The sequence below is a fragment of the Talpa occidentalis genome, unplaced genomic scaffold, assembly GCF_014898055.3.
Source record: "Talpa occidentalis isolate TD23 unplaced genomic scaffold, MPIMG_talOcc4v2.1 talOcc4.7, whole genome shotgun sequence".
NCBI classification, from domain to species: domain Eukaryota; kingdom Metazoa; phylum Chordata; class Mammalia; order Eulipotyphla; family Talpidae; genus Talpa; species Talpa occidentalis.
The window spans coordinates 92123549-92144400 of NW_023605083.1; the positions used below are offsets into that span (position 1 = coordinate 92123549).

A 20852-nucleotide genomic window follows, 5' to 3' on the forward strand; every position below is an offset into this window, starting at 1 on the left:
GGTTTGTAAGTTCTCAGGTATATAGGGGAGGTTCTCTCTTTAATTCATTGTAAAGTTCTGAAAATATTTAAAAACCGGTTCTATCTCAGGAGAGATAGGCAAATCCATCAAGTATTGTGGACACACTATGACCTTGAAGTAATCCTGGTTGCTATTCGACCATCAAAATGAGTGATAATGATTATAAATAAAGTACAATGAGAGGTGGGTTTTCTGTGTGTACTTTCACGTGGAAGATACAGTCTCACAATATAGAGCAGATGCAAGGACGGCATGCCTCATGCTTTTCGTCCCTCTACCTGTAACTTGTACGTATCTTTCTTCATGGGAACGGCTCAGGGTTTTAGAGCCCAGGTCCCCAGTGACTGTTTAACAAATTTCTGACTATTCTCAAATGAAAGAAGCACTATTACTGACTGAAAGTAAGGAAAGCCCAGAATCTGCTTTTGCAAGATTTTCCAAGGTCCCAGGAACAAACAGAACAAAGAAGTCAGCAGTATCAAGATCCTGAGAAAGAACATTCCAGGTAGAGAAACAGTACAAAGACCCTTAGTGGGAATAAGCCTAGAAAGGAAGCTAGTATTTCTGAAACCTACAATAGTAATAAAAGATCAGGATGAGGTGGGCTGGATAAACAAGGGTCCGATCATGCAGCCAAGGGTAAAGACACAGCAGAAATATATTCTGGAAGGTGATTTTGGTTGCAACATGGAGAATGGATTAAAAAGATTTTAACAGAAAGCTAGTAAAGAGCCAGATAATTATCCAGAAAGGACAGAAAGGCTAGAGTCAAGAGAGAGAGAAAAGATAGAGTCAAGAAGGTGGAGTGGAAAAAAAAGAAGGTGGAGTGAAGTGGAAGGAATCAAGAGACAGCAGAAAAGATGACATGGAACTTGGGGCTGGCTGAAAAAAGGAAGGTGTCAAGGACTGTCAGATTTTGGGCTCCAGAAGCTAAAGAATGGAGGTATTTTGCTTATAATAGGCTTCCTGCCTAGGGGACTTATTAGATAGTAATGTTTCATATTGTGAATTAACAGTCTACATTTAGCTCTGTCTAGTCATTTTCCATGACCTTGGGTCACAGAAGCCTGACCTAGAAAGATCTCAAAAAAGTGAGTTTTGGAGCCGGCCTGTGGCCATAGGAGGTACAACAGGTGTACTCCCTTTAGGGCTTGAACCCAAGTGTCCTGAAATTTGAGCTAATCATGAAAGAACTTAGAAAACAGTTATCCTAGAAAAATTTCAAACATGTTTTTAAATAAGAAAATAGTATAACGAACCCTTTTGAAGTCTGCCATTTGGCTTCAACAATTACCAGTTCTTGGCTAACCTTGTTTCAGCTATTCTGTCCTCAGCCCCACTAAATTATATTGAAGCAAGTCCTGGACATGACCAAATAGTTCAAATTGCCTGACTATCTCATATGTATATATTTCACAGTTTGTTTTGAACCAGGGTCCAAATAAAGTCTACACATTATACCTAGTTGGTGTGGCACTATTTTTTTAAAGATTTATTTTCTATTTATGCATACAAGAACTGGGGTGTAAGCCAGAGGTGCGGGGGGTGAGAGGATTCACCAGAGATAGAGTGGGGAGCAGAAGAGGTGGATGGACTGAAATACACTGCTGAGGGGAGCAGTGGGCGAGACAGGAGAGGTCTGCTGCGCTATGTGGGTCAGCTCCCTGGCTGGGGATCGCTTGTAGTGCTGAGACTTTAAGCCCTGAACCACCAGGAAGGCCCTGTTGCTATATATATAAATATATACATATATATATATATTAGGAGAATATTTATTATTTTTATGTACAGAAGATGCAACAGTGTACGCTTAGCCCAGTTTGGTAATGTTCTGTAGCCTTTGCCTTTCCAGCCTGGCAATTCAAACCAGCATGTTGCCTCCACAGTGACTGGATTTCATCATATCTGGTAATTTCCACCAACTTAGTCAGGGCTCCTTTGACTTCTGAGTTAACCTGTGTGAAGATGGCAGTTGTATAAGTCTTCCTGTGGATGAGATGCCCCAGTCTGGCCCTTGCCTTGACAATGCATTAGGAAACCCCATTCATCTGACACAGGGCAGGCAGGAAGATGACCAGTTCACTGGGATACACATCATGTACAGTCACCATCTGCTGAATCTTGTTCTCCATGAAGGCATGACAGTATCAACCTCTGCCTCACGGACAGATGGCCTTTTAGTGGGGATATCTCTTTTGCCAGCAGCTTTCTTATCAGCCAGGGCTTTTCTTGCTTTGTCTCTGGTTTGTACTACTAGGCCAGCTTAAGCAGTTGAGTGGCTGTTTGGCAGTCCAAGGCCTGGGTGAAGTGGTTAATGGCACTTTCAGCCTCTTGTAGGGGATAGCCTTTAGTAGCTGCAGCCAGATGTAGCAGAGCCACTTGACAAAGTAGATGAGGTCCCTTTTGGGCTGGATGTCCTATCCAATGCTAAAATTCTTGGACCTTTTCTCAAAAAGGGAATTTACCACCTTCTTGGCCTCCTGTTCCTTCATGTTCAGCAAGGACTGGAACCACCTTCTTCCCCTAGGCCTCTTTCATTTCTCCATCTTGGGTGGCTGCAGGAGAGAGAATGACAACTCTTAAAACTCTTTCATCTTTGGTTCTTTCTACTGCCTCCTCCCTCCTTGTTTTCTTGCAATTTATCTGTTGAAGACTAAGCCTTTTGTGGGGTCTATTATGGTAATGTCAATTAATATATCCCTCTACTTTTCTGCTTTTCCTGTACTAGTGATTGATCTAGTGATTGATCGGTCTCACGTCCAATTTTTTGATAAAAATGCATCGTGGGTGGTGGCTTGTATTTTTTATTTCATCACATCAGGAGGCTCATAATGCCCATTTATCTCTCATTTTCATGTTCAGTCTGAGCAGTGGGTTCAGGTATAGTCATACTGAAGCAATTTTTATAAGTTCTCCATTAGCTTTTCACCTACTGGTTCAATTGAACATCTCTGCCTAATTCCACTTCATGAGGGGTTTCAAAATGGGCATATCCTAATTCTATCATTCCTTCTGCATTTATCACCCGGGATTCTTCTATAAATAAGAATGTGTGCTCATCAACTCACTGCTTGCCATAAGGTAGAGGTCATACAGGAAAGGCAGGATAAATGTGTGACTTTTTTTCCTACTGTTGTTTACCAGTTTTCAGAATAATGAGTTGGTTTCCTAGCATCCTCTAAAAAGGAACTAACTAGTTGTTTTTAGGATCATTGTGAACTTGTGGATTTTAATATCTTGTCTGTGTTTCAGCCCATCGCAGTTGTTACTATTTTTTTTTAAGTAGTCACATTTTTATTGAGTGGCATAAAACATACAGCTCAACATTGTTACTTTCATTTGCAAATGGAATAGTTGAGAAGATAATCATGACTATCTGCCATCACATTATCACATCACTCACATTCAGGTTTCTGCAGGTCTGGAATTGTCTTCATAGTGGATAGGAGTATGCAGTGGGAATTCCAGTTAGCATTTTGAGAGAGAGAGAGAGAGAGAGAGAGATATCAGAGGAATCCACACAGTCGAGTTGTCTTAATATTAAGGATTTAAGGACTTCTGGGTTTTGTTCTTGGAGGAGGTCAGGATCTTCCCATATCCTGGGTCATCAAATATTCTTCCTGTCATAGAAAGTGGAATCCTTTTTCTCATATCTCGTAGTGTAATTCTGATGATACTTGTTCATTTTCAGTTTTTCTAAATCAGGATAAATACATGGGAGCCCCACAGACATGAGACTCCGGTTATTCTTTTGATGCTCTGAATATTGGTCAGTGGAATCCTCTTCAAATTGTTTTTTTTTTTTTTGATGAACTTTACACAACAAAAAGTTAACCATTTTCAAGTATACAGTTCAGTGACATTTAGGTACAGATAAGGAAACAGAGGCACAGAACAACATATCTACCTTTCTGCAGTTCCTTGAATCTATAATCTATGACACCAGATTTGTGGATCTACTCTGATTTGAGAATCTGAGCTCTTAACCACATAACCTCTTACCTCTAGTCATTATAATCTGTAATCATTTGATTTACTACTTTACTGATTTTGTCTCTCCTAAACACAATAAATGAGTGCAACAAATAAATGAAGTGCCTACCAAAGGAGAAGAGGCTGTAAAATGTTGCCCTGAGTCAATTAAGGACAGTTATCTCTAATAAATTTTGGTAGACCTACTGTGAAGAATGTACCCACACTTAGCTTGGAAGGGAAAGAGAAAGATACAGGATGGCTTCTTTTGCCATATTGGCCTGTTGAAGTGCTCTCATCCTTCAAGAGACAAATGGAGTCTCTCTGAACTTCTTGGTTTGGTATCTCTCTTTGTAAGTTACCAGCTCTATGTCATCTGGGAGATTAAAAAAAAAAAAAAAAAAAAAGGGTTGTTTCTTAGCCGGGATCGCCTGGAAGGGACATAAGAGAAACTTTCTGGGGCGAAGGAAAAGTACCATAATCTTGAAAGGGTTACGGGTCTCCAAAAGATACATTTTAAGATCTGTACATTTTTGTATGTGTAAGTTATGCTTCAAAATTGTAGAATGTGACAAAATACCGATGACAGATCTCTGCCCTGCACCGCTCAAATCAGAATCTCTGAACCTGGAGCTTGTGCGTGGCTATTCAGAAGGCTGGTCAGGGGGTTGTAACGTGCAACCAGGGACTGAAACGCGCCACTAGAGGAGATAATTTCTTACCCGTTCAGGTTGTCCCGCTCTCTAGCATGGCTGCATCACGTTCGGCCGAGTCCCTGTCCTTCCATCCGTTTTGTGCAAAAATCTGCCCCTCTGGGCTGTGAAGCCTGATTTCTCCAGGAGACCTAGGCCTTCCGAGTGGTCGTCAGCAGGACGCCAGGGATCGGGTCATAGGGACAGCTGAGCCCTGAGCCCGCAAAGAGCTGCCCTGCGGGGTGCGGGGGACCCCGCTCACCCACCGCACGCTTGGGAGAGAACAGGCACACACTGGAAGCACTTTAGAAATTCAGAAACGTCCTATAGCTCTTGCGCCGCGATCTCCAGGACCCGGGGTCGCCTGGACGACAATTGGCCATGAAGTGACCTGTCCACCCATGCGGCCAGCCGACCTCGTGGCGCAACGGTAGCGCGTCTGACTCCAGATCAGAAGGTTGCGTGTTCAAATCACGTCGGGGTCAGCCTACTTATTTACGCTCCCCTGCAACCACCAAGGTTTCGTTTGCTTTTATTTACTCCCACATTCCCCGCTAGGTTCGAGCCCAGAGACCCGAGAAGAAGGATCTTGTAGGGGCTGGAAAAGGAGGGCTCCGGTGCGACGTGTAGATCCTCCTCATGCGGGATGCCCAACGGTCTCGCGGTCGTTTTTACGGCAGGTCGGTGCACGGTGAGTTTGGGCCTGAGGCCCGGCACACGCTCGGGATTGCACAGCACGGAGGAAGCAGGGTCGGATGCTGGGGGCCGCGAGGTCGCTTGGACTGACAACACACTGAGTGGTTTTCGCGGTATTGGGGAGAATGTCTCCAAAAGCGCGCTTCATGAATCCTCAGTGGGTTCACGCTTACTCAGGAGTCGGAGCTCAAACCCCAGAGAGAAGAACCGAAAGCGTTTTCCCGTAGACGAGGTGGCCGAGTGGTTAAGGCGATGGACTGCTAATCCATTGTGCTCTGCACGCGTGGGTTCGAATCCCATCCTCGTCGGTTTGCGATGGCCTGATGCCGGCGTTCAGTTTTGTAATCCAGAAACCAAGAATTTATCGTCGCTTTTCCGCTCCCCAAATTCATTATTTCCGTCACCTCTCCACTGATTTCATGTTCCCCCTCCCTTTTACCTCATTAACTTGACCAATAATTGATTGTAAATGGCCCTTTAGCACTCACCTGTCCTGAAACTGACTTGGCCAGGGAAATAATATACCAGCGGCTGGCGAGGGGGCGCCGTGGCTTAGTTGGTTAAAGCGCCTGTCTAGTAAACAGGAGATCCTGGGTTCGAATCCCAGCGGTGCCTCCACGGTATTTCCTGCTTTTGTGTATATACTGCGTGGGGCGCCTCTAGCCATCAGGCATTGTATCTCCCGCATGTCAATCAATCCTTTCACTTCAGTAATCGACCAGGAGCTGTCAAGCTGTCCAACAACCAAAGCCGGTTGTTTGTGTGTACACTATGTGTATATTATACGTTCCGCGTCCTACGTTTGTAACCCTAGCTTCCGCCAATCGCCGAAGTCTGTACTCGTAAGTACTACGACTCGGCGCTTTTCAAGGTAATTCGTATTTCATTTCATTGCTTCCCTGAGAAAAAATTTTGCTTACAGGACAGAGCACTCATTTGTCTTCTATACAGGTTTATGTGGCCACAACCAGCTAAGCCGGCCGGTTAGCTCAGTTGGTTAGAGCGTGGTGCTAATAACGCCAAGGTCGCGGGTTCGATCCCCGTACGGGCCAGTGTCTTTTCAAATATTTTCTAGACATTGTGTAAATAATGAGGAAGACTTGTGGAGCATTTCCAAAGCTGGAACTTTTTACACCCAAAGAGAAAAGTACTGAGATTCAGCCCTAAGTATAGCTATTTAGAAAAGAATGGGGAAAGTTTAAAAGGAATCAGTTTTTTCTAAATCTCCTAACCACATGGTAGGTCTCCTGGAATTTGTTATTTGAACTGTAAATAGAAGGCCGCCAGGATTATAACAATGTCTCAAAACAGACATATAACACTGATTAGAGGAATGTGGGAAATGGAATTAAGAATGGAACTAACGAGGGGGTCCCAGTTTTCCTCCAAAATCAAGATACTCTATTTGCCTAGCCCCTGGCTGTCCACTCCAGGACCTAATAGGACCCCTTCCCTTCCTCTTCTGGAGAATTTGCTTCAGTTTTTTCTGACTGGCCCTCTGAGCCCATTTCTGTGATGTGCATTTCCCCTAAGATTCACTGCCTGAGAACAAGAACCATATCCACCCCACACCACTCCCAGCACCAGTCCCAAGGGAGTTCCATGGAAAAAGAGCAAGGCTCACTCCCATTCCTTTGGCTCATCAATCCCTGACCCCATACAGACTCAGCCTCAGCCTTAGCAGCAGCAGCACTTTAATTCCACAAAAACTCAGAAAGCCAAAACTGATTAGAACACTCCACAACAGGTGGGCTTCAAAACCAGCAGCAATACTACCTGAACCCTGAGAGCAGAGAAACCCCTCCCAATTCACCCCCTCCGTCATGCAGTGCATTCCTCCTGGTGCCACTCCATTCTGACTGGGGAAGGGGCATGGCAGGGGGCTGGAGCGCAGAAGCAGATTATCCATCTGCAGGTGTGCATCCTCCTTTGAGTGGTGTGTGTCTAAGGGCCACTCAACTTCCCACAGCCCCTGGCACCTGAGATGTAGCCACTGGAGTCAGGATGGCCACAGTGGGGGGGGGGGCCTCCTCTGTTCTACTTTCTTGGTCACATATTGCAATAATATCCTCCAAGTCAAGACCTAAAACCCTGGGTTCCCAGTGATGGTGTTTTAGTTAGGGAACAAAGTTGGGGAGAACAAGGTGGCTACAGAGAGCCAACTAAATAGAAGCAGAGCATCATCCCTTCCCACTAAGAGAAAGTACAGAACTCCCCCATATACACCTGCAACAAAAACCCCGAGAAGGGGGGCCGGGCCTGCTAAATTCATCTGGAAGAGCCTCCAACATCCAGGCTTTCCCTCAGCCGGCAGTTCCCATTAGGGCTCCTTGAAGAGTCCTTAGGGTCCTGGTGGCCCCTGGCCTGCTTTGGCCAGGCCTCCCTTGCACTCATGGTCACTTGCACAGGGCCTCCAACACCTCCAGGGTGCGTCGGATATCCCGAACTTGGCGCGCCAGCCCCTGAACCGGCTGTAGAGCCCTCTCTAGCTCCTCGCAGCGCGCCAGCAGGGTGTACATGCCCTTGATGCTCATGTCCACGGCTTCGCCTAGGGAGTCCACGGCGTCACGGTAGGTCTGGATGCAGCCCACGCTCAACGCTGTCAGCTCCTGTACCGCACCACCCAGCCCGCGCAGCAGACGGTCCACCCGGCCACCCAGCTCCCGACTCAGCCGCTCCAGGTCCCGCAGCACGTCGGGGTCGATGGGGGGGATGGCTGGAGTGGGTGGAGGGGCTGAGCAGGGCCGCGCAGGGGCAGGGGGCAGAGGTTGAGGGGCAGCGCTCAGACGAATCTTGAGTTGCAGGTTGTTGGCCACGAAGTGGGTGAGGTCGCCATGGCGGCTCACCGTGCCCTCGAGCTCCAGGGGACTGGAGATGGTGGCGCGACGCCCGCCGCCGGCGCCGGACTCAGCAGCCGCTGTGGACCCCGCGCCTCCGCACGCCCCACTCAGTCCGTCCAGGCTGCGGCTGTCCTGAAGGCGGCTGGAGAAGGACCGGCCAGCCCTGCCGCCCGCCCCCGCCTCCTCGTCTTCTTCCTTCTCCGGCTCCGCATCCATCCCCACGCCTCCGGGGCTCCCTCGACGGCCGACCCTCTCGGATGCGGGCTTTTCCTCCAGAGGCTTTTCCTCAGGTTCCTTGCTCCGGGAGGGCTCCTGCGCGCCGCGCTCTGGCCGCGCCGTTCCCCGGCGGCTCCCGACCCCAGACGGCGTCCCTCCGCGGCCGGGTTCGTCCTCTCGAACCTCCCGTTCCGGCCGGTGGGCGACGCTGCGGCTCGAAGACTTAAGGGACACCCTAAGGTGGCGGCCGGCGCCTCCAGCGTTCTCGGCCTCTTCCTCCCCGGACACCCGGAGGCCTGAGGGCGTCTCAGAGGGCGTTCGGCCCGGCCCGCCACTGGATATCGCGGCTTGCTGCTCCCCCGGAGCCAGAAGGTCCGCCTCGGGCCCAGGCCGGCCCCGGGACGACTCCATGCTGCAGTTAGAGGCTGGAACCGCGGAATCGGCTCGCCTGGCTTTGGGAAGCCCTGGAGGCGCCTTTAAGGGGCGTTGGTAGAGGCGCGCCGATTGGCTGCGGGCTGACAATGGTACGGACAGGAAGAACGTTTTGATTGGTTGTGAGACCAGGAAGTTCCGGAAGAAGAGTCGTCGTTGAGCAGCTTGTCCCATGTGAGCGTCAGCCGGGTTGGCGACGAGGAGGTGACAGCTGCGCTCCTCGCCCCCGCCCGTTCAAAAAGTTGAGGGGGCAGATCTTAAAGTGAAGGTCCTGAAATGCCGGAGTCCCGCGGGGGCGAGGCTCAGGCTCTTTCCGCCCACAGCTGTTGCTTAGCAAACACCCCGAGTGGGTACTAGACGGAATTCCTAGAGGCGTTCTTGGAATGGGCCTAGAGGTGTTCTTGGGACGGTCCTCTGTGACCCATCGGATTTGCACCGCACCTTGTTGATCAAGGACGAAACCGGAATTCTCAGCAAGTGCAGAATCCTTCTGGGCGAGCTAGCAGGCGACTGTAGCGGGCGAACTGCCCACAGCGACTCATGGTGGTCAGCAGGACAAGTGTAAGAGCTTTCCTGTGTTCTTGCACTCTGTTCTTTGCCTCCTGACCCCTCCACGTTTGAGAGTGTCTCTCCTTGAGGAGGATGTGTGATTTTTGCCACGAGGTAAAATACTCTATAAATGACAGCCTTATTTGAAGATCAGATTCCCGATTTCCATTCTGATCTCATTTCTTCCTTCTCTTTCCTGAGCCTGCTGGAGCCTCCTCATTGTTTCCTCTGACAGGACAGACCTCCTCCTGCTTCAGAGATTTACAGTTGCTTTTGCCTTTTTTTTTTTTTTTTTTGTAAAGGCCGAATCTCCAAGAACTATTTTCAACTTGGATATTGCTTCTTAACTTTTAGGGTACCCTTGCTTCTCCTTCAGGTCCTTATTCAAATGTTTCCTTTTCTGTGAGGTCGCCACAACCTTCCTTCCCTGCTTTTCTCCATAGTGCTTATCATCATCTCACTTACTATATATTTGCTTACTTGTTCATGTAGTTCTCATGAGGGTAAGGTTCTTTGTTTTGTTCTCATCTGTACCCTGAGTGTTTAGAACAGTGCCTGACATATAGTAGATGCTCAATAAATATACAGCCAATGACTCCAAACCATTAATATTTCCCTTGAAAATTTGACTTGAACGCGTTCTGTGTTTCTGTCACTTTACATCACAGAGTCCAGACAAATACACCATGAAATCAATGGGCTATTCTAAGCACTTTCCCCCTCTCTGGGACTGATGCCTACTTTGTCTTCCTTTTACTCCTCAACAGGCATATGTTTTTTATTCAACAAGTGACATAACTTAAACCCACACAAAAAAGGGGGAATTTATTATGTTGTGCAATGATGATTTCAAGACAGTGCACAACTGAGAAGTCTGGATTCAGTCCCTGAGGCTGACATGAAGAATCTGTTTTTGGTCGCTAGAGGCAGCTTTTTCTCATGAGGGGTTCCTCATGGTGACAAAATGGCTATGTCATTTCTCATTCATTGCTATTGTTTAGTCTCCTTGGGCTGCCGTAACAAAATATGCCATAACAAAATGCCATAAACCAGGTCTCTTGAACAGATACTTATTTCTCACAATTCTGGAGGCTTGGAAGTGCAAGGCACCAGTTGATTTCAGTTCCTGGTGAGGTTCCTCTTCCTGGTTTGCTCCATGGCGAGCCCTCTGGCCTAATCCTTTTCTCCCTCATGACCTCATCTAAACCTATTTACCTCCAAATAATAATGCACTGGAGATTAGGACTGCAACACATGAATTTTGGGTGGACAAAAACATTCAGTCCATAACACGTAAGGGACATTATTCATTCCTTTTGGCTTCCAGAATCTGAATCCCACCTCATCAGACAGAACCCATTTTCCACTACAAAAGCTGGAAGGCTGAGCAGCTCCTTTCCCAGCTTCCCTAGTGCATGGCTTAGGCTACACTATCGTCTGCTGGGCTTCAGTGGAATTGTTTCTGGCTGGGCAGACTCCAAGCCCAGGCCTCATAGAGATTCTTGGCACTCCTAGAGAATTTGTGAATTACCCAGGATGCCTGTAAGGTCTCTTTTTGCTTAAATGAGCCAGAATTATTTTTTGTTGTGTGTGTGCAGGAACCCTGGTGGATATACTACCATGTCTTCCAGACAGGGAGAAATAACTTCCATTAGACCTTGCAGAATAGCAAGAATAGAACTAGAGTCCCCGTTAATCTCCCTTCCATATCACTGGCCTAAGCTAGTTCACATGCCCAATTTAGTCACTTTGGCCAGGGTTATACCTTGTCTGATTAACTTAGAACTGGGTACCCAGAATCAATCACTTTTACAAGGTGATAAGAACGAATTGATTAGGTCAAAAGTATTATGCTCTTCCTAGAGAGAAGGATGGGCCAGATTTCTCCAAACTCAACTAACTGTAACACAACAGGGGAGGGGAAAAGACTGCGGGGGTGTGACCACAGTGTCCACTGTATCAGGAGTCAGCAGTATGGGCGATGGGCCAAATTTGGCTCACCACTTGCTTTTATATTGCCTGATAGTTAAGAAAGGTTTTTACATTTTTAGGGACCTCCCTGGAGGTGTAGGGGTTAAGTCTCAGCACTATCATGCTATTGCCACTGTGGCCCGAGTTTGATCCCTGGCCAGGGAGCTAACCCACATGATGCAGCAGCCCACTCCCCTCTCCTGTTTTCCTCTATTGTTTTCCCCTGTGCTCCCCTAGGCAGTGTGTTTCAGTAGATCTGCCTATTCTGCTCCTTTAAAAAAAAAAAAAGATTTATTTATTTTTATGCAAGAACTGGGGTACAGGTCAGAAGCTCGGGAGGTTGAGAGGATTCACCAGAGATAGAGTGGAGAGCAGAACAGGCAGACAGACTGAAATACACTGCTGAGAGGAGCAGCGGGTGAGACAGGAGAGGACTGCCGCCCCATGAGGGTATCTCCCTGGCCAGCCAGGAATCAAACCCGCGCTGCAGAGGCTGAGGACAGTTTCACAACGTTGCGCTCAACCTGCTGTGCCACTGGGGAGGCCGGTGGCCTGCTCCCCTTTCTGTCTCTGGCGAATCCTCTCACTCTCCCCCACACCTCTGGCCTGTACCCCAGCTCTTGTATACATAAATAAATCTTTAAAAACAAAACAAAATCTAAAAAATATGAAAAATTCATGTAATGATACAAAATTAAAATCTCAGTGTTCATTATGTTTTACTGAGGTACAGCCTCACTCATTTATGTAGCATCTGTGGTTGCTTTCACACTATAATGGCAGACTAAGTAGTTTCAACAGAGGCTAATTGGCCTGCAAAGTCTTAAATGGTTACTACTAGAATTTTTACAGATGTTTGCCACCTCTTGCACTAAAGATCCCCTCTATAGGCACCTGGGAATTGTGAATTCATGAATCAGAGGAGAATCCAGCTCAGAGCACTTATAGGACATAGTCGGTGAGCTAGCCTAGGAGGATGAGGGAGACAGGGCTATTCCTTCAGGTGGAAAGTGGGGATTTCTAGAGGAAAAAGATCACTGATGTTGAGTGTGGGGTCAGGGAAGGACCCATCTGATTTGACTGAAGAAGTTTTGACTGCTGAGGCGTGAGAGTGAGTGAGAGCCACAGGTCATGGTGAACAAGAGGTGAGGGAGTTAGTATAGATAGTGAGTAGACAATGTGCTTGAGAAATCTTGTTGTGATAGCAAACTGGGAGATAGAAAGAGATGTGGGGTCCAGATAATACATGTTTGGTACATCACTAAATGGTGATACAAATTGTTTAGCAAAAGGGATATGTGATAACTGAAAAGGGAAAAGGAACAATTGCTGGAATGCAGCTGAATGGCAGGAGGACCAGATGCAGAGTACATCTGCAGGGCTGGCCTCTGATGGGGCAGGGCACTTGCACCACTTGAGGGTGGATGTGGGTGTAGCTGACATGTGGGTAGTGGTAGCTTGGGAGTTGGTGGTTGGATTACAAAATCCCTGTCTGATTCCACCGTTTTTTTTTTTCAGAGAAATTTGGAGGGAGTTCATAAGATTGGACACTAGGGGGAGCTTTGAGACTTGGGGAGTTGAAAAACCAACACCTTGGGGAGATTTTTGGGGAGTGTAAGCTAGAAGGTTGCAGGAAAACTGGGTAACCTCCATTGTTGCTGCTGGGAGGGTAAGCAGTTTCACCACCTTGGAAAGCAATTAAGGCAATGTTCAGGTAACATTTACCTGAGGCTTACTCCAGGACCCCAGCATTGCCACGCTCTCCTCAAGATCTTCCTCAGACAAGCTCACACAGGAGCGCAGGAAGGTATGGGGAAGACATAACCACAGTGAAAAGCACTGAAAATAGTCTACAACAGAATGCCTTAAACAAAACAAATCCCTAGTACTATTCACATTAAGGATTATAGTGCAGAAGTTTTAAAAAAGAAAGTATCCAAACTGTCAGAACAAGAACCTTCTAAGGGATAAGGGTAGAATGATATAGCAAAACAATATGTGCAGTGCAATACTATTTACATAAAAGCCCTGCATGTTAAGAAAAAAAGCTGTTTTCCAGAAGTATATATAAATGTAAACACAAAGAAAAGTAGGCTACGAAGATTTTGCCAAGCTGATGTTGGTTTTTTGGAGTTGTTGGGGCCTCCTTTCCAGTTTTTCTATCCTTATCTTTCATCAAATCGATTTAGGATAATTGGAAAAGTAGAATTTTACCTTACTTATTTACAATGAACCATTTGTGTAAACAAAAAAATGAGACAATACAGGGCTTGAACTCAAGTCCTGGGGAAATGAAGACAGGGCATAAGGAACATGAGGCAGCAAGCGTAGGGCCTCTGCCTAAGTGAGGGTAAAGGAGAAATGGGGGCAGAGCACCGTTGCTGGGCGGGGAGAGTGGGCACGAAGCCCCTGTGTTTGGAATTTTACTAACACTTTTGAAATACTCCTGGATCAGGGAAGAAGTCATCATAGTAGAGAATACTGAGAACTGAATAATAATAAAATACACTCCATATCAGTTCTGTGTGGAGTGCAAGGAAGTGACACTTTGATGGATGTTGATAGATTTACGTGCTCATTCTAGGGGATTTTAGAGATAAATTAGTGTTCTGTATATAGGGGATAAAGCAAATGACACAGGATAATTGACGTCACGGACAATCAAAAGTTGTACAAAAAAGGAAAAATAACAGATTGCCACATGAGCATCTCATGGTCATGATATAAACATTGGACAATCAAGTGCAGCATGAATAACTGAGATAAATAAAAATAAGAACATTTATTGACATATTTCAGTACATTGATTAAAAGAGCAAATAAACAATAGATGCAGAAAAACCTTACATAAAAGTCAACATCTATTCATGATACAAAAAAAACCTCTTAGACCCTTAGCAACTAGTAAGACAATAAGCCTTACTTAACCTGATAAAGGACTTTTTAAAAAAGACTACACATAGTAATAGCTCAAACTAATTCTCGTTCCAATCCTGTGATATATAGACATATAAATGTGTGTGCTGTAGAAAGGCCATTATGCCAACTCTAGCTTGATATTAAAGAATGCGGACTTTGGATTTAAAATCAGGCTCCCCTTACTAGTGAGACGCTTGGCAGATTATATAACCCCTCCGTGTCTCAGTTTCATTATCTTTAAAATGGGTAAACGCTTAGTAAGCATCAAACTTAGGTGAGGCCTTAGGTCAGGAAAAAGACACCATCAGTACATCTTTTCAATCGTGTTAGATCCTGACTAGGGAGAGCAGTAAGACAAAACAAGACACTCCCAGGATACAGCAGTGTTCAATTGCTCCTCAGTGGGCAGGGACTGAGCCAGGAGAGAAAAGACTAGAGGTCAGAGAATTGCATATGACATAGGATATGCTAGGCAGAGATGGCTGTAGCAGAGTAGAGTCAAGGACCCAGCATCCCAGGCCCTGACAGTCAGAGCAGGGGAAAGAAAAGACCGTGAGGGTGGGATGTCTGGGTGCTGACCAGATGGTGTCAGTGCTGAGAGGGCAGATGGTAGCAGGGGAAGTGAGGCAGTGTCCACCCACAGCACCCAGCCTGGGCAACTCCCCAGCCTCCTCTCCATAGGAGCCTGCTTCCTCCACAACAAAGTCTCCACCTGTAAACATCTGCACTCAGCAGTATAAAAAGCTTCAGCTTTTATTAAATAAAAAAGAGGTAGAAGACAGATCAGGGAATAGACCAGGGACCCCTCCTTCTAACACATATATACAGACATACAAATATGGACACAACTGAGTTAATGACAGGGAGAATTCAGGGGACAGATTGAAGGGCAGAGGGGGGCAGCACCCTTCGAGAGTGGGCCCGGACCCAAGGGTGGGCTGAGACTTGGGTCAGAGGCAGGCGTTCAGAGGGATTATGCTTGAGCAGCTTGGAGATGAGGTCCTGGGCTCCTGAGGGCACAGAAGGGGGAAACTTCAGGTCTACCTGCAGAAAAAGAGACAGGAGAAGGAAGGATCCTATTAATTTCATCCTGGCTGCTTTTACCTTGACTATTTGGAGAGTTAGGCAGGGCCACCAAACCCCTAGTCCCTGGCCTCAGCAGCCAGCACAAAGTCCCAGCCAGACACACTAACCTTCTACCTACCTTGACAATGCGCCGATATGTCTCGTTGTGTGACGCACTCTCAAAGGGTGGGCTTCCCACCAGCAGTTCATAGCAGAGTACCCCAATGCACCACAGATCCACTTTTTCATTGTGGGTGCGGCCCTCAATCATCTCTGGGGGCAAGTAGTCCAGGGTGCCACACATTGTCTTCCTCCTGATGGGGTATGGGAGTGTGGGCAGTGATCCCAGCCACAGATTCTCTCTCCTTTCCCTGCCGCCTGACAGAGAGCCAAGAGATGCCAGGGGAGTGGCCTTTGGGATAGGAGTGGGATGAAGATATAAACCAAAGGCCTAGAAATGGTGAGGGATGTATTTTTTTTTTTTAAAGATTTATTTTTATTTATACAAGAACTAGGGTACAGTCCAGAGGCGCAGGAGGGTGAGAGAATTCACCAGAGACAGAGCAGGAAGCAGAACAGGCAGACCTCAGCAGCAGGTAAGACAGGAGAGGTCTGCCGTGCCTTTGTAGGTAGTAGCTCCCTGGCTGGCCGGGAATCAAACCCGCGCTGCAGAGGCTGCGGACAGCTTCACAGCCCTGCGCTCAACCCTCTGTGCCACCGGGGAAGCCCTGAGGGATGTATCTTAAAATAATCAGACACGAGGTCCTCCCTGGTGGCGCAGACAGTTGAGTGCAGCACTGTGAGGCTGTCCACAGCCTCCACAGTGCAGGTTCAATAGTGGCCAGCCGGGGAGATATCCACATGGCGCGGCAGACCTCTCCTGTCTCACCCGCTGCTCCCTTCAGCAGTGTATTTCAGTCAGTCTTTCTGTTTTGTTCCCCGCTCTATCTCTGGTGAATCCTCTCACCCTCACGCACATCTGGCCTGTACCCCGGTTCTTTTATAAATAAAATAAATCTTAAAAAAAAAATCAGACATGAGGGCAATACTCATTTTATAATTAAAGGGAAAATTAGGGACATCTTGAATGTCCATCAAGCATGTCCTGCTTAAGCAAATCAGGCTACAGTTCTACTATGCAATTCATGAAATCATTAAAAATGGTGTGGGAATTATTCTCAGTGATATGGCAGAGTCCCCATTATATTAAGTAGACAATCTGGGTAAACAAACTGAGTCTCCTGCTTTTGCAATGATATTGCTGTGTCTGTATTTACATGAGGACAAGCCCAAATATCTCTAGGTAATGGGATTTGGAGTGGAAATTATTTTGAATGTGCGAGCCTCACACCAGGGCCAGCCTTCTGGCCCACCATACCTCAGGGAGGGGGCATGCACAGACCAGCCGAAGTCAGCAATCTTCAGCTCTCCCTGGAGCCCCAAGAGCAGATTCTCTGGCTTTATGTCTCTGTGGATCACCTTCTTCCCGTGGCAGTATATCAGAGCATCCGCCAGCTCCTCCATGATCTAGGAGGGTCAATGACAGGCAGTCAGCTGAGGATGGACATAGAGCTACCCCCTGCCTCTGCCCCCTGAGGATGCCCCAGGCGCCCACCGGCCCTGACCGTGGCTGTTCGCTGCTCATCAAAAGTGCGGCTCTTCTGCAGTTCTTTATAGAGCTCACCCCGGGGGGCATACTCCAGAATCAAGTAGATCCTTCGCCGGTCATAGAAATAGTTATAGAGACGCAAGATATTGGGATGCCTAGAAGAGACAGAAGAGGCCTCAGGTCACATCCTGACATAAGGAAATGGGAAAGGTGACAGGTGTCATATGAACCAAGTTGGGGTCAGACTTGGTCCAGGCGGGGAACACCAGTACTGGCAATGTTGAGGGGTAACTGGAAGCAACTCTCTGGATTCAAGGTTCTAGATGGGATAGAGAAAACAGTCTGAATGTGGGACTGAAAGAGGAACTGGGGAGGAGGGAGCAGAGGGGTTTCAGCTCAGAGGGCAGGGACTCGTACTGCAGATGTGCCTGGATTTCGATCTCCCTGCGCAGTTGATGCTCCACACTCTCCTTCTCTATCTGAGACTTGAAGAGGACCTTGAGTGCCACGATGAAATGGCTTTTCTTCTCCCGAGCCAAGTACACATTTCCAAACTTGCCTTTGCCCAGGGGACGTCCAATTTCAAAGTCGTCAATGGTGAAAGACCGCCTGAATAGAGAGCGGGGGGATGGCAATTGAGTACTGGTTGGTCAGTCATTTGGGGGTTCTACTTTCTCCTGCCCTCAACCCTGTCCTTTTTTGAAGGGAGCTGAAACAGGATAAACCAGGCCTTCCTGCCCCCAAACCCTATTTCTCCTAAATTTCTACCTCCTTCATTTCCTACCTGTTCACTGCCCACCCCCTCTCCTGCTACCCCGAGGCTTGGGTACTTACATCGAGAGGTTGGGTGTCCCACTGCTATTCTCCACCACCTTCTGACCAGGGGCAGCTGAGGAAGTAAGAGGTAAGTTGAGGCCCTCCTCACGGACTCTAATCCCCTCAGGTCAATCCTCTTTCCTTTGTCCCAATTACCTGTGGGCTGGGCATTGGAGCGGTTCATGAGGACAAGAGCAGATGGGGTGGTAGGCTCCTTCCGGAGGACTCTCTGGGGCAGGGTGTTCAGGCCAGATTGAGCCTGAGGAGGAGCAGGGTGGGGGAGACTCTGAGGGTGCTTTTGTCTTAGTGACATGGTTGGAATGTGCTGCAAACAGCATTTAGCATTTGCCAGTCACCCACCACCTATTCCCAGTTCAAAAAGGAACAATGAGACCACAATTATACTACTCAGTCCCAAGACACTGCTTGCTCATTGCCCCATATTAAAATGGGTCTTTAATAAACAACCTAAATCAGCCTAAGAAAAATAGCAAAGGACTTACCCCAACATCTAACATTTTACCTCTTTGGCCCTGCCCCAAAGAGGTGAAAAGCATATTCAAGTTCTATAGTCCTGTCCACACTCGTTATACCACACTCGTTTACCCAGGCCCCAGGGGACAGTGGAGGGTTGAGTAATGAACACATACAATTCCGAGTTTTAGCACAGAGGTATTCACACAGGCCCCTAAATAACTCAGCCTATTAAGGCTCACCTAATTTCATAGAGATCTTGAATACTGAGGCAAATACCAGTGTTTACTTGAGGGCTATTCTGATGGCCCTGAACCACTGATCACTTTCAGTGCCTCAGAGGCATATACTCTGAGAGTGACAAATGTAGAAGTGACAGTGGTTACTCTTTCAGTCTCCACTCTTGACAGCCTCTCTCAGCGCTCCATGAGAGTGGGAGCTAGGAGAGGAGGGGACAGATGACTCTCCAGGATACCCAAGCCCCATCAACAGGTAGCAAAGCCTATGAGAGCCCCTTCCTTCTTCTTTAGCCAAGAGGTAGAAAGTCTCAGTCAGTGTCCCCTAAAAACCTGTTTCCAAGATTGACTCAAGAACAGAATTTAGGGCCTCCAGGGTGGCGCAGCGGTTGAGCGCTGGGTTGCGAAGCTGCGGCGCCGGTTCGATCCCCGGCTGCTCCCCAGCCACCGGAGGAGGGTCCCACATGGAGCGCAGACCTCTCCTGCCGCCCGCTGCTCCCCTCAGCAGTGTACTTCGGGCCTTCTGCCTGCTCTGCTCCCTGCTCTGGCTCTGGTGAATTCTCTCACCCTCCCGCGCTTCTGACTGTACCCAGTGCTTGTATACATAAATAAAATAAATAAAAATAAAAATAATAATAATAAAAAGAACAGAATTTACAAATACGGCAAGTAACGAGTCCAGAAATAGATTCAGATGTATGTGAGAGTTTAATATTTATAACAAAGGTGGCATTTCAAACCAGAAGGTGTTGGGACAAGAAAATAAATCTACTTAGCTCTCTACCTACATCTGTCATTAAAATAAATTCCAAATTATTAATTTATACCTGTCCTGGATCTTTTAAACTTATAAACTTATCTAAATTCTTTCAGAGTCTATTTCTATTTCCTGTCGAGCCCATTTTTTCAAGATAAGGCCCGTGAATCCTGACCGGAGAGCCAGCGGCTGCCTGCTCAGTCCCAGAAGTCATTTGTATATGATAAGTAGGCCCAGCCCTCAGAGGCCCTCACAGGCTGGTCAGATTCAAGTTGGCAACACCTGATCGGATTCTGCCAGCAAACTTGTGGGCCATACGTTGGAGCATAACAGGGAAGACTTAGGATTGCCTTCTGCAGGATCTCAAATCTCTATACAGGAACTCGCCGGATAGAGGTAAAGGCAGAGCTGGGGGGTTGGAGGGAGGAAAGCCCTTACCGTCTGCCGGCGGTAGGGCCAGGGGTAGGCGTTCTCCTTCTGGGCCATCCTCAGAGGGAAAGGGGGAGGAGAGCTGGGCAGAGAAGGGAAATTGAGCTGTAAGAAGCAGAAAAAAGAGGGAGAGAGCGAGGGAGGCGCCGACCGGTCTAGCTGCAAGCCCTTGCTTGGGGCTGGTGAAAGGAAGGTCAGCAAGCTGGCGGCGTCAGGGCACACCAGTGCGCTTGCGACCCCCCAGCCTCCATTGCGAATTCTGCTACGGGCCCCATCCCTATGGCCCCCGGGACCCCTCTCCACCCAGCGCCCATCAGCCTGTTTGAGTGCGTGCGGGCCGGTTCAATGGAACCTGGAGCTGCCTGATCACCTGCCCTCTTCTAGCGCAAGGTCTGCGAAAGATCAGCTCACCTGGAGCCCGTGGCTGTCACCCCTGGCCGCTGGCAAACGACTGAACCTGCTCTGCGGCGACACTGCCGAGACTTTTTCAAATCTCCCGCCCTGGACTCATTGGCTGAGCGCATCACCCAGGTCCACTGTCATTGGCTGGACGCCCCATGACGGAGCCCGCTGACACCCAATGAACGAGGCGGAATGCGAAAGGCCGGGCTTGGTTTCGGTTTAGCAAAGTGTCATGCCCAAATTAAAAACATTCTTGTATATTTTTAAACAAAAAGTAAATCTTTAATATATCTGTAATTTATCCTTGTGTATATAGTAATTAGGATTTGTACTTGCTTTCTGCTAGAGGGAGAGCCAGTTATGCCAGAACCATTTGTCCAGAGGGATTTCAGTCCTACCCTTGTGGGGTAAATAAAGCACTTAGTTGCCTCTTACTCCGGCAAGCGATTTAAGGATGGAGGTGGGGAGGGGGGGAATTCGGTGCAGGACCCCCAATGGATGCCTGAGGTCAGGGATAGTATCGCATCCCCTATATGCTACATTTTTTTCCTATATGCATACTGCCGGAACCTAGTGCATGAATTGCTATGTCTGATAGAACCAATACAGTATCCCCGTCTCCTACAGTCTTTAAATTTCCACTTGCACATTATGTCAAGAAGATATTTGGCCTTTTGGGAATATGTGACAGGGCAGCATAGGAATGGTTTGCATTACTCATTAAAAAAAAAAAAAAAAAAAGAAACAAAAACTATC

The 20852-nt window shown here is 47.5% G+C and overlaps 2 protein-coding genes and 4 non-coding genes across 9 annotated transcripts; 4 read left to right on the plus strand and 2 right to left on the minus strand.

Annotated features, from left to right (window-relative positions):
- Nucleotides 1-1790: 1790 nt before the first annotated feature.
- On the minus strand, nt 1791-8901 carry BORCS6 (BLOC-1 related complex subunit 6). Of its 2 annotated transcripts, XM_054689235.1 has the most exons (3): nt 4716-8901; nt 3425-3452; nt 1791-2576 (listed from the first exon to the last, which is right to left on the minus strand). In XM_054689235.1, the coding sequence occupies exon 1, from the start codon at nt 8846-8848 to the stop codon at nt 7778-7780; it is 1071 nt and encodes a 356-aa protein (XP_054545210.1). In that variant the 5' UTR covers nt 8849-8901; the 3' UTR covers nt 1791-2576; nt 3425-3452; nt 4716-7777. The 2 variants fall into 2 exon arrangements, with proteins under 2 accessions (XP_054545210.1, XP_037349981.1); XM_037494084.2 differs by lacking the exon at nt 3425-3452 and having other exon boundaries at nt 2547-2576.
- Nucleotides 5099-5170, plus strand: TRNAW-CCA (transfer RNA tryptophan (anticodon CCA)). Its single transcript has one exon. It is a non-coding gene; the product is annotated as a tRNA-Trp (tRNA).
- TRNAS-GCU (transfer RNA serine (anticodon GCU)) lies at nt 5608-5689 on the plus strand. Its single transcript has one exon. It is a non-coding gene; the product is annotated as a tRNA-Ser (tRNA).
- TRNAT-AGU (transfer RNA threonine (anticodon AGU)) lies at nt 5923-5996 on the plus strand. The gene has a single exon. It is a non-coding gene; the product is annotated as a tRNA-Thr (tRNA).
- On the plus strand, nt 6360-6433 carry TRNAI-AAU (transfer RNA isoleucine (anticodon AAU)). The gene has a single exon. It is a non-coding gene; the product is annotated as a tRNA-Ile (tRNA).
- A 5260-nt stretch (nt 8902-14161) lies between the features above and the next one.
- On the minus strand, nt 14162-20185 carry AURKB (aurora kinase B). 3 transcript variants are annotated; one of them, XM_054689133.1, is made up of 9 exons: nt 20106-20185; nt 19704-19776; nt 17955-18057; nt 17817-17871; nt 17400-17591; nt 16999-17137; nt 16752-16900; nt 15509-15687; nt 14162-15348 (listed from the first exon to the last, which is right to left on the minus strand). In XM_054689133.1, the coding sequence occupies exons 2-9, from the start codon at nt 19749-19751 to the stop codon at nt 15179-15181; spliced, it is 1035 nt and encodes a 344-aa protein (XP_054545108.1). In that variant the 5' UTR covers nt 19752-19776; nt 20106-20185; the 3' UTR covers nt 14162-15178. The 3 variants fall into 3 exon arrangements, with proteins under 3 accessions (XP_054545108.1, XP_054545109.1, XP_054545110.1); XM_054689134.1 differs by having other exon boundaries at nt 19704-19799; XM_054689135.1 differs by lacking the exon at nt 19704-19776.
- Between the last annotated feature and the right edge of the window lie 667 nt (nt 20186-20852).